The sequence below is a fragment of the Lipotes vexillifer genome, unplaced genomic scaffold, assembly GCF_000442215.2.
Source record: "Lipotes vexillifer unplaced genomic scaffold, Lipotes_vexillifer_v1.1 scaffold602, whole genome shotgun sequence".
NCBI lineage: Eukaryota > Metazoa > Chordata > Mammalia > Artiodactyla > Lipotidae > Lipotes > Lipotes vexillifer.
The window spans coordinates 1,139,139-1,152,459 of NW_006790307.1; the positions used below are offsets into that span (position 1 = coordinate 1,139,139).

General features: G+C 40.7%; 1 protein-coding gene across 2 annotated transcripts in view; it reads left to right on the forward strand.

The window, feature by feature from the left end:
• Positions 1 to 13,321, forward strand: part of BEST3 (bestrophin 3) — a 52,200-nt gene that overhangs the window by 10,753 nt on the left and 28,126 nt on the right. For both annotated transcript variants that reach the window (XM_007463549.1, XM_007463548.1), the window contains 4 exons: positions 8,368 to 8,522; positions 9,717 to 9,794; positions 9,903 to 10,055; positions 12,969 to 13,049. In XM_007463549.1, the coding sequence (XP_007463611.1) occupies positions 8,368 to 8,522; positions 9,717 to 9,794; positions 9,903 to 10,055; positions 12,969 to 13,049 (467 nt within the window). The remainder of the gene's footprint in view (positions 1 to 8,367; positions 8,523 to 9,716; positions 9,795 to 9,902; positions 10,056 to 12,968; positions 13,050 to 13,321) is intronic.

The window sequence follows — 13,321 nt, forward strand, 5'->3', positions numbered from 1 at the left end:
AAAAAAAAAAAAAAAAAAAAAAAAAAATCAATACTGCTAAAAACACAGATCTGAAGACACCACCCCCAGAGATTCTGATTCAGTAGGTCTAGGCTGGGGTCCAGGAATGAGTGTGTTTAACAAGCCCCTGGAGACTTTGAGGAAGGGGGCCCTTGGATCACACTCTGAGAAACAGGGGGCTTTAAGGCAATGGGAGTTGCCCTCCAAACTCTTTGTATTGCTTCAGGGAGGGTCCCTGTCACAAAGATTCAGGACTAGCAGGACAAAAACAGTGAGAGGACAGAGAGAATGAAGGTCAGCACCTCCTTCTGAAGCATCTGGCCATTGCTTGACTACAGCTGGTGAGCTAGGTCACTTACCCGCCGGTCCCTGACATTCCTTGCTGTTAAGCTGGACACTCAAGTTACATTATTCTGGGAAATACATATGCTTTAATGTTACAGGTTACATTTCTCAAATTAAAAATTAAAATTTCTTTATTTATGCTCCCATGAAAATAGAAATGTAACAGCTGAATGCAAAATAATGTGTATTCTGCTGGAAATTCCCTGAACTGGTCTGTTATCAAACAGTTACTTCGCAGAGGAGCTGTAACCCAGGAGTCTCTGTTATTTTCCCTCTTGGCTACAAGCCTGCCCTGGAAAATGCCAGTCGTTTCAATCACCTGCCTTGGAAGATGTCACTCATTCTAAGTCAAGTCACGTGCACAATTCCAGATCTTTGCCAATTTAAGTGATGGCCTTAATTGGGTGCTTACGTTATGGTATGAGACTGAATCAAAACATTTTATCTGGGGTTTCACAGTGATCAGGAGAGAAAACACTTCCCTTCAAAATTCTTCACCAGAAGCACAAAAAAAGGAAACGGGAAATTATATGCATTCCTCTAAAAGAAACGTTACTAAATCTGTTACTAAATCTGTCATGCTTTTGCTCATTTAACAAAGATTTACTGAGTGTATACGGTACGCTAGGCATTGTGCTGAGCACTGGAGCACAGCTGAAAGCGAGGTCCCTGTCCTCGAGGATCAGTAAAGATTACTACAAATGTTTTCTTCTATGAATCATTTTCAGAGACAAGCATAAATATATTTACAGCTGAACTTCACATCACTCCATTGCATTTCTATTTCTCTAAAATAGTTTCCTTCTGTGCTTGGTAGCCTGTAAGAGTGGTTAAAAGACAGTAAATTTTAAGGAAAGGACACTGTTTTGTTTTCTTAAAGGCCTGGAATCTTAACATGAAGTTCCCTGAGCTTCTGCCCTGACTAGAGAGAGCCTGTGGAGACCCCATCAGGATTCTTAGTGACATACAGTTAACAGGCGTAAATACAACCGAACGAGCTCCCAATTGTCAAGTGACTGTTGAGATAAAAGTTCTAACTTTAGATGCACTGTCTGGAAGGCTAGCCCCACACTTAGATCTGTAATCTGTAATCTTCTCTCGCTGAGTGAAATCAAATGGATTTTGTATAATATTGACTTTCTGCCCTGTGATCTGCTGTTCACGTTTTTCCTGATGCATTCTGTGCTACTGGGGTTCCCTGGTCTCTGAAATCTCCCACTGCTCTGTGTTACAGGAGAGATGATCAGGGGATGGTGGTATTCATGGCTGTGCCAGTTGTTCCTCTGTTGGATGAACTTTTACAGGCTGAGTCAGTTACCCCTATAGTCTCACGTGATGAGCCCAGAACAGACTGAAGGTCGTCTTGTGAGTGCAACTTGACTCACCTATGTGCACTGGCTCTTCATGGGAGAGAAAGTACACACCTCCTTGCATTAGTGCCATGGATGGGCAGTCTCAGCCCAATGTTTGAAGGTTCACCACAGCTCTGTTTTAGGAGTTAAATCATGGCTTGCCAATCAATGCTTCTCAAAGGATGATCGTAGACCACCACATTCATTGAATTATCAAGGGTGTTTATTTAAATTGCAGGTTCCCAGACAGCCTATGAAATCTGAATCTCTGGGGCTTGGGACCCAGAAATCCACTTCTAAACAAGCTCCCCAGAAGCACTATGTTTGAGCCAGAACAAGGATGCTAAAATGGCCAGCTTGCTGTACTAGGTGTAGTTGTTCCCAAACTTTGTTACAAGATGGAGTCGCTAGGGATCTTTTAAAAATACTGATGGTGGCTCACACCCCCAGACATTAGGATTCAATAGGTGTATGGTACAACCTGGGCATCAGGAGTTTTTGAGCTCCCCAGACCATCCTAATGTGCAGCAAAGTCTAGGAACCACTGCACCACAGCGCATCTATTAACTGCTCCAACTTTATCTGCAAATTGCCTCAGATTTACCCAAAGCAAATGGAATTCTGGGCCACCTGGACAGGCCAGGAGCTAAGAGCACTGATTTTGTGAATGATATTTTCTGTGAGCCATGTGTAGAAGGCAGTGAACTACCAAATAGGATACTAATTTAGAGACAGGAATACGGCTGACTAGAGATGTTTCACTTGTGTTTGACTCATTAGGAAAATAGAGGAGTTTCTCTGTCTCCGTTCAGCATTGCTAACCCAGAAACTGATTTTAATCAACCATATCCTATTTCAAGCTTTTCAAACTGTGGGTTGTAACTTATTATTGGGTTCTTAAATCATTTTAATGGCTTTGAGCCAGCATTTTTTATGGAATGGAATGGAACAGAACAGAAAATATCAGAGAGCACCTCACACAGAGGGCCAATAATTGTTTTGGGAACCACAGATATATCTTACTGTAGTTCATGGTTAAATATATATATATCTGAATACTGCCCTCCACAATGCCTTCACACTGTGATTCCATCTCTCTCTCAATCCCATTTTGCCTCGCTTTGATTTTCCCGGTTGACAGGGATTTCTAAATTTCTACCGTTGAATTTAAAGAATGGCTGCAGTTGAATCTGGTGGCTTCATTCCATTCATTTGGAAAGTACAGAGAGGAAAATGAGCCAGGCTTGTTGCAATGTGCCTGAAAAAGTCATCTCTGAGAAGGACTCAGATGCTGAATGCACAACTTTCTCTTTCAGAAAGAATTGGCAATAAACCCATCCTGCCTAAAAGTTTTGAGAAGCAGAGCTTTTGGCTCTTCTCCTAACAGAGCCTCATGTACGCACTCTGCTTTAAAGGCAAAAGACATCTGCCTCAGCTTCAACTGAACCTGCGATTACCGGAATATTGTTTATTAACGGGCTTAATTGGTCCTTTGGTTTGAAGGCAATAACATTTTGCCTTAAAGTAGCAGATCCTACTCCATCAAGCCACAATTCAAGACACAAGTAAATACAAACATATATGTGTGTGTGTGTGTGTTTGTGTGTGTGTATATATGTATATATATATATATATTTTTTTTTTTAACTCTGATTTGAAATATCAGAAAGGGTTCTTCGGGATATGCAATATGAAAATTGCTGAGCAGAGCTGAACTAGCCAGAAAACCAGAAGGAAAAAAGATAGCAAGAGAAATTCAAGGCAAATGTAATGGCAAGATATTGAATAAAATAGCAATGTCAGGGTGTGGATAGAGTCTGAGGGAGCGTGGCATGAAGACAGACATGTGAAGGAGACAGGGTAGTGTGAGGACCAGCCAACTGATGGCGCAGCCAAACTATAGCAAATCAATATCTGTGGTTAACATAGCCTTAGAGACAAGGATAATGACCACATTCTGAATATATCATCAGTCTCTGGTTAAAATGGCCTGAGGCGCTGATGAGGATAACATTCCATGTAATAACAAATGCTCTTTGAATTGATTTGATTAAAAATCTAGACTTTTCTTTCAGTGGACCAACAACTCAATTTCCAAAGATGGGGTTACTTTGGATAAGATGTGTAACCCTGCAGGAAATAACAAAAATTATTCTGCCTGTACACTCTTGGAGGATACATTAATGTCTAGTTCATCTTTCACAGCACCTAGTAAAGTACGCAATAAATTTGGGCTGAACATTTAAACGCGCCCCCCACCCCCACCGGCTTTCCTAGCTCTACATGTCCCTTTCCAATCAGTGGGTGTGCTACACGGCAGGGACTGGGGGGAGGTTAACTAACTCTCGCTTTAGGGTTTGCATTAAATTAACCCTCACTCTGCATATTTGCTTTTTGCTAAGAAGCCAAAAAAGGACTTGCCAGCATAAGTTGATCCATATTCCTGAATAAAAAATAACCAGAGGTAAAGTTATTCTTTGGTCAAATGACAGTGATTGCAGCCAGTATATAAATGCAGGCATTTTTGGAAACTGCACTATAAATCCCAAGACTATAACTGTTAGACAATTGATGTGAAATGTCTGAGAATAGTCTTCCAGGGAAAAGGTGAAGGGTTGCAAGTCTTCAAGCACAGAGCCAAGACAGGTCAAGTTCATCTATTAACTTCTTATCATCAGATTTAATCATACTCTGCAAGTCTTAAAAAAAAACAAACAGATTATCTAGATCATGCAACAACTTTGAAATGCACTGAGAAACAAGACAAGAATTCTCAGACTCATTCTTTGACCACCAGAGAGAGTCCAATTCCCCAGGCATGGGCAGACCCCTTCAAAGCTAATATAAATAACCTGAGTTTTATCTAAAACTAGCCTCTTGTTGGTAAATATTGGCTCTGTAGTTGCTACTCTGTTTATTTCAAATACTGAATAAACAGAATCTTCATTCAGTGGGGCAGTGATTTTTGAACATTGCTGTAAGTCAGAATTTCCTGCAGAGCTTGGTAAACATGTAAATGCCTGGACCCAATTTCATTAAATTACCCAGGAAGATTAAAAGGATGCTTACACCTGGACCTCACTCTAGACCAATTGAATCAGAATCTCACGGGATAAGGTGAAGGCACTGGTAGTTTCTAAAAGGCATTCAGGATAAGGCAAAGGTGCAACACTGGGTCAAGAATTCCTGCCCTAGGGCTTCCCTGGTGGCGCAGTGGTTGGGAGTCCGCCTGCCGATGCAGGGGACACGGGTTCGTGCCCCCGTCCGGGGGGATCCCACATGCCGCGGAGCGGCTGGGCCCGTGAGCCATGGCCGCTGAGCCTGCGCGTTCGGAGCCTGTGCTCCGCAACGGGAGAGGCCACAGCAGTGAGAGGCCCACGTACCGCAAAGAAAAAAAAAAAAAAAAAAGAATTCCTGCCCTATTGAGTCTGGTTTAGCAGGTGATGGTACAGCCTAGCCCTCTCCATATATAATAGGTGTCACAAGTGATTCAGACACCCACGACCTGTGGACCATATTCTCAAAGCACTGGCCTGGATCACATCAAGGATGTAGGTAACTCCAAAGCTCTATGGGTCAGTGACTTTCAAAATGGCACATCTCACTTCTCCTTTGAGTTCTTTTCTGTTATAGCAACACCTCTTAAATAAAACTCAGTCTGCATGGTAAGGAGGGAGGATTACTTTAAGCAGGAAAACCAGATTCATAAACCGATTACAGATGGTTTAGGATACAAACTGTGCCACATTAGGGCAAAAGTTGATTTTCATCTGAATGTGTTAGAATTTCATAAGCAAATGATTGCATTTCTCAATCAAAAGTAACTCAAAATTCATATCTAACAAAAATCAGTTTTAGAAACAAGCTTTAATTCAGAAAACATTTATACTAAATCATACTGAACATTTAAAAGTCCACGTAAAAAGTCAAGGTGGGGGGACTTCCCTGGTGGTCCAGTGGTTAAGAATCCGCCTTCCAATGCAGGGGATACGGGTCCGATCCTTGGTCAGGGAACTAAGATCTCACATGCCGTGGGGCAACTAAGCCCTCACGCCACAACTACTGAGCCTGTGTGCCACAATGAAAGATCCCACGTGCCGCAACTGACCCAATGAAGCCAAAAAATTAAATAAATAAATAAATAAAATGATTCCTCATGCCCCTATATAAGCCTTTAAAAAGAAAATCAAGGTGGTAAGTACAAGGATAGTCACTGCAGCATTATTTTTAGTAGCAAGAAAATTAAAACAACTTAAAACTCTATTCAAAAGAGAACTACTTATATAAAATACTGTACACAGTTAACTAGAATGCAGCCATTAGAAAGAATGGGACTTGCCTGGTGGGCCAGTGGTTAAGAATCTGCCTGCCAATGCAGGAAACATGGGTTCGAGTCCTGGTCCAGGAAGATCCCACATGCCACAGAGCAACTAAGCCCATGTGCCACAGCTACTGAGCCTGTGCTCTAGAGCCTGCGAGCCACAACTACTGAAGCCCATGTGCCACAACTACTGAAGCCCATGTGCCACAACTACTGAAGCTGGCATGCATAGAGCCCATGCTCCACAGCAAGAGAAGCCACCGCAATGAGAAGCCCGCGCACCGCAATGAAGAGTAGCCCCCGCTCGCTGCAACTAGAGAAAGCCCACGCACAGCAACAAAGGCCGAACACGGCCAAAAAATTAAAATAAATAAATAAAATTATTTAAATAAAATTTTTTAAATAAAAAGAATGCTGCTGCTCTCTCTATATTAACAAAAAAAGATCTCCAAGATATAACTTGAAAAACAGAAGCAAATGGCAGATATGTATGGAGTATAAAGTCATTTGTGTTTTTAAAAATTTGGCCTATATGAAATCTGTGATATTTCTCTGGAAAGATACACAATAACCTGGCTGTAGTGATTTCCTTCAGGGAGGGAAACCTGTTGGGAAAATGAGACTTACTTTCCCCATTAATATTACTTTGGCCCTTTTGAATTTTTGTACCATTTGAGTTACTTAATCAATTAAAAAAAAAAAAGGGTCTGGGGAATTCCCTGATGGTCCAGTGGTTCGGACTCTTCGCTTCCACTGCAGGGGGCACGGGTTCGATCCCTGGTTGGGGAAATAAGATTCTGAATGCCGCATGGTGCGGCAAAAAAAAAAATAAAAAATAAAAAAAATCACAGAATAATTGGTAATTAAACGATGATTTTAACTCTAAAAAAAATAAATAATATGTTAAGTGTAAATTGCAAGCTTTTAAAGCATATCTTTATATGAACAAACCCTGGTACCTAGTAGACATTCAATAAATGTTAATAAATAAACCTGCTACCTTATTCCTCCTCTCCTATTGTTCAAATCTCTTCTTTCTCTGGTGTGCAGGTGGTGGGGGTGTGAATAAAAGTTCACATAATATACTATTGGCACTTACCGAGTGCTAAGTATGTGTGAAGCATTATGTTAACCTCGACGTATGTTCCTCATCTCAGGTAATTCTACAACACCCCTGTGAAGTAGATATTATCATCTCTTTTATGCATGAGAAAACTGAGGCTCAGAGAGGTCACTGCAAACTCAAGCAAACTGTGTTATACACACACACACACACACACACACACACACACACACACACAACAGAGGCACACAAAAATCAAAGAAGCACTTTTAAAGTATATGCGAGGGCTTCCTTGGTGGTGCAGTGGTTAAGAATCCACCTGCCGATGCAGGGGACACTGGTTCAAGCCCTGGTCTGGGAAGATCCCACATGCCGCAGAGCAACTAAGCCCATGCAACACAACTACTGAGCCTGTGCTCTAGAGCCCGGGAGCCACAACTACTGAGCCCGTGCTCCACAACAAGAGAAGCCACCGCAATGAGAAGCACATGCACCACAAGGAAGAGTAGCCCCTGATCACTGCAACTAGAGAAAGCCTGCACACAGCAACAAAGACCCAGTGCAGCCAAAAATAAAATAAATAATAAAATTTGTAAAAAGTATATGCGAAATGCTGTGGGGACTACGAAGATGATATGCTCTTTGCCCTTCCAAAGGATCTTAGCAGGGGAAACATTTGTGTCTAACATTATCATAATACAAGGCAAGAGAAAGCACCGTGGTGGAGCTCTGAAGGGGAGAAATCCCCGGGGAAGGAGAAGGAAGGAATCAAGGAAGGCTTCAAAGAAGAGGTCCTGGTTAATTAGGAGTTTGAAAGGAGGGGTCAGGATGAAATGTTATGCGATTCACATGTTCGGCACTGTACTAAGTGCTTTGTATACATTATCACGTTTTATTCTTTTAATCCAAACAATTCTAGGTATTCTTGTTCCCAGTTTTAGATGAATAAACCAAAACCTAAAGAAGAGACCTTCCCCAGATGTCCTAGTCCACATTTAATGTCACCTTACTTCCTACTGGCCGCCTCTGTTAGGGATTGCTCACATGCATTGCCTCCTATACCGATATATAACTTGTGTGTGTGTGTGCATGTGTGCACACGCACTCGTGAGTACATATTCCTTATCTCTGATACAAGTAAAAACTACTTGAGACAGGAACCTTTATTTTATATTTCTTGAATATCCCCCATTATTTTCTCACATAGTAGACACTGAAATATATAGGATAATATATTAGCGCTAAACCAAGTCTGTATAATCTAGCTATTTTTATTTTGTGTAAAGGTTTTATGACAGCAGATGAAAGAAAATTATTTGAACACCTCAAATCTCCTCATCTGAAATACTGGGTTCCATTCATCTGGTTTGGAAATCTTGCAGCTAAAGCCCGGAAGGAAGGTAGAATCAGAGACAGTGTTGATCTGCAATCATTGATGACTGTAAGTACATAGTAAACTGTCAGTAAAAGATGCTAATCAGAGACCAACAGGGACCTGGATGCAACAGGTTGGACATGGACGAGTCCAATTTGTTCAATCCTGGTTCCAAAGGAACCAGAAAGACTAGGCTAGTATCAGAACCCTCAAATGCAGGAGGAGAATAGTACACAGTTTAACTCAGATTGATTGCAGGTGGTTGCTTAGAGGCTCTGCTTTAAACAGAAGTAGGCTTTGTAATAGGCTCTGTAAGAAAACGTTCTTTGATTGATCGGCAATGTCTGCCAGGGCTCGGAAGGATCTGGCGCCCTCAAGGCATATTTGCCATCCCTAGCTCCAGGATCCCAGACCAAATCTGGAGTAGAAATAACCGCCCCCAGTCAGTTCCCCAAAATCGGAATATCCCAAGGTTAACCCAGCTTTCCAGATGCTCCAGGAAACAAAACCGTGTTTTCATTAAATGAAATAATCCTGAATTCATTTGAGAAACGAATTTATAGAAGGGCTAGAGAGATTTGTGTCATGACAGTCTCCTGCCTCGATTAGGCTAAAAGGAGTGAATGATTTAAAAATAGCTCCCAATTTAACGTATACGCTTTCTCCCAGTCTTAAATAATTTGTGTTCAATAGAGAAAAGAGAAATCAATGGATCCCAGTCCTTCCTGCTTTAAAGAGGGATAGATTTTCTGTCAATAGAAGCATTCTAAAGTCTTCATTTGTTGGGGGAACGGTTTAGGATGTGTTTAGTTCTTTTTTCTAAGATCTACAGTAAGCATGTTTTCAAAAGCAATCGAGGAAACAAAAAATAATCTGTTCTCCACATAATTTAGAAACGATTTATTTAAAATACTAACCACTGCCTTCCTACCACCACTTGGGGCCAATATATATGTTGGAAATTATGAATTCAATAGAGTAGGAGATATTTCTATACAGTCCTGATTTATCTTAATATTTTTTAAAATGTCCAACTATACTCAATCCCTTTTGCACACTGTTGAATTATGTTGATAGCTTGTCATTCTCAAAATTTTCCTTTTGGAGTGGATTTCAGAACCAATTTCTAGCCTTTCAAAGTCTCTCTCATCATTTTACAGGTGTATTCCTAAAAGTCATGGCCATATTCTGAATCCCAGTAAATATTTATTACCACACCCATCACCTTAGTAAATCGTGTTTAATTTGTTTCTGGCTTAGGAAATGAACCGATTTCGCTCCTGGTGCAGCCTCTTATTTGGTTATGACTGGGTTGGGATTCCGCTGGTTTACACCCAGGTATCAAATCCTTGGCATGTGATTTTTATTTCTACTTGCCCACTTTGGCATGCTGTCTCTCTCAGGCAGCCAGTGCTGTGCTCTCACTCGGGTTTCTCTCTGTTTCAGGTTGTCACGCTAGCTGTCTACACCTTCTTCTTTGCGTGCCTGATTGGACGCCAGTTTTTGGATCCCACCAAAGGCTACTCAGGGCATGACTTAGATCTTTACATTCCGATCTTTACTCTCCTACAATTCTTCTTCTATGCAGGATGGCTCAAGGTAGCCAACAGTCTCAGTGCCTGAGACCTGCTCTGTAATCTCCGTCATGTTCCAAACTCTGCACACTGATCCCTTACTGAATCACTCATTCATGAGTGAGTCAAAGGTAGATTTAACATTTAATAGCTCGGAGATGTTATTACTTTTCAACCAGGCATTAAAGTGGCAGGGATGTGGTGAGTACTGTACTGTAGGGGTCTGAAGCAGCTCATTTATGCAGACGCTACTCTTTTATGGCCACTGATTGTTTTAAGTCTTTGTGTGCTCGCATTAGGATTATAATAATGTAATTAAAGTAAGAAGTGTACCTGCATTGATATTTTATACCACAACAAGCAACTAAGCAGAGTAAAAGAGAGTAAATAAGAAGCCTTGTATCTCAGACTTAAGCATTAATATTATATTATTATCTTGATTCTGCTCAACTCTGTAGATAGTTAGCTTCTATCCCCTGAAATCCCACTAGCTGTGCCACAACATTAAATGCATTCCATTTTCAAAACCAGAACTGAGACTCAAAGGAATTCATCGGAATCAAAACCAGAAACCCCAGGATTAATGACAATATTTGGTTTGCCAGGAAATTAAAAACAGGTCAGAGCAGTGAAAACAACTAGTCCAATCATCAGTGTAGAATTTTATTTGTTCCCACTACCATCTTCCCCCAACCCCAGATGTATGTAAAAGTGTCAGAGGCCTGATTCTTCCATCTCTTTTGTATGTGACAGAAAAAGATCAAAGACAATGGCTTCATTAAGTTAACTGAAATCTAAAGACAGTTTGAAGATAATTTTAATAAAATAGAATTTCAAATGTTTGACCTTCCAAACTGTCACAGTGCACCGTCGAGGTCTTCCAGGTCGTGGAAGCATTTTCTCTTCAGATGCCTTTACTTTCATTGGTTTGAATTTTAACCAGGAAAAATAAATATGTTGGCATTTCAAGTTATCCTCCAAAGAGTAAAGGCATTTCCTTTACAAATGGCAAAAACAGTTTTAACCAGATGACAGTGACTCAATTATTTTTACCCATTTAAGACAGAGAAAGAGTAATAGAGACTAATAGCTCTTACTTCCCATTAGAGAAAAAAGTAGACTCTACTTTTATAAACACAAACTCACCACAATTGGCCCAAACACTCAATCACTCTGGTCTTCTATTGTCCTTTCCCCTGAGTTGTGCTGAGCTTTTTATTTTTCACTTTGTGTCCACATGAGATGTTTGGCCAGCCTGGAAGGAAGAGCCAGCAGTTCCTGCCTTCTGAAGTGCTCTCTAAAATATTAGCAGTCTTTTCCTTTATAAAATATTTTGAAGGCAAAATATGAAAAGACAATCTTAGCCCTATTAAGAGACAGGTAACCCTAAGAGAAGGGAGTTTTCCCACCCAGTGGATTGGATCTCAGTTTCTAAACAGCAGTTTTGTCTTGACAATTCTAATATTTATAAATCTTTTCAAAGTGTGAAAACCCATCTTAATCTTATGAACGGTGTATTACTCAGTTGTTTGCTGGAAATGGAGCCTCCAAGTGAGTAAAGGATACTTTTGTGACATAGTCAATTCAGAAACATGGATATCATTTTGGTAGTTAAATGTAGACTCTAATACTATATGCAGCATGGATCCCATAAAAGTGAAATTCTGGATGTAACAAAAATATTTTCAGGACCCATCCAGTGGCCCATTTAATTTAAGGAAAACCCCAGACAAGAAAGGTGGACAGCCCCTTGGAACTTGCAATGAAGGACTCTGACAATGGATATTGCTGTGACTGATCCAGGGGCATGGGCCCTGCCACAGGCTGTCCCTTAGAACAAGGGGATGTCCTTCTCTAAGTCAGTGGTTGTCAACAATGGCCACACATTAAAAACTCCTGGGAGCTCTACTCAATAATGACGCCTGGGCTCAACCTCACACCCATTAAATCAGAATCTCAGGGGGTGGTGGGGTGTGGACCCAGGCATGAATTTTCTTTAAAAGCTCTCCAGGTGATATTGATGTAGTGGTTAGACTTAAATCCTAAAAAATACGTAGGTAGATTTTCTACCAAATAGTCTCAGAATCTAGGAACTCAACTAATCAATGGTGCCTTTGTTTTATACACTTGTAAGTTTTTTACATCTATGCCCGATGTAAAACCACACACACACACACAAAATCAAAGGGAATTAATGAAAATGGAGACTAACAGGTGAGACATATTTGGCATATAAATCTCTCATCAAGAAGGCTATTCAGTTCAGGAACATGGTAAGATCATCTAATACTTACCAACTGTTAGAAGATATATGATAAGAAGTTACTTAACTTCAAAGTAACTTACTAGATAGCCATAAATCCTTTAAGGTAAAACTAAATAAGAAAAATTCCAGCTTTATGACTTACTAGCTCTGTGACTCATTCATTTAGCAGTTATGTCCAATAATTATGAAATCTCCTTGTATTATTTTAATTGTGAAGTCTTTCTTTGCTGTTTAACCTTGCCCACATTTACATTTTATCTCATCACCTGGCCCTTTGTAAATTCTTTCAGAGCACAGGCTACGTACCCCTCAAAGTGCCTAGCACAGTGCCTATCACAATGCTTTTTTGATATTTGCTGGCTGATTTGTACCCGAGAATCAGTCATTTGGCTCCTAAACAGCCCATGGCTTCTCCTAGTTGGGGCCTGCATTGTCACCAGCTGAATAGATAGAGTCTTTGGAGAGCAGACTCTGCAGGTGCATGACTCACGGTCTGAGTCCATTCTCACTGGCTCATAAATATCTGCATCTGCAGAACAACCCACTCCGCTCTAGGCTTCCTATTATGAAAGGTGACCAAAGAAAGCAGAGAGTGAAGCAGGAATCCTCTTCAACCTTCACTCTTAGTCTTCACAGCATCACAGTGGACTTATTCTATGTTCTCAATTGCAGGTAGCTGAGCAACTTATCAACCCTTTTGGAGAAGATGATGATGATTTTGAAACTAACTGGTGCATTGACAGAAATCTGCAGGTTAGAGGAGGTTTTCTTTCCTTTACAAACATTAATAATTTAAACAGACTCTGAATGCTGGCCCCTGAACTTGAGTGCTTTAGCCACAAACAAAAGAGGTTTGGCTATTCAGTATGTTGTTTCGAGGTCCTTTTGGAATCTCATGGGTCCCGGATCTCAGTTCCATTAAAGTTTAGTCCTTTTTTTTTTTTTTTTTTTTTTTGCCTTCGGGCGTTATGCGGGCCTCTCACTGTCGTGGCCTCTCCCATTTGCGGAGCACAGGCTCCGGACGC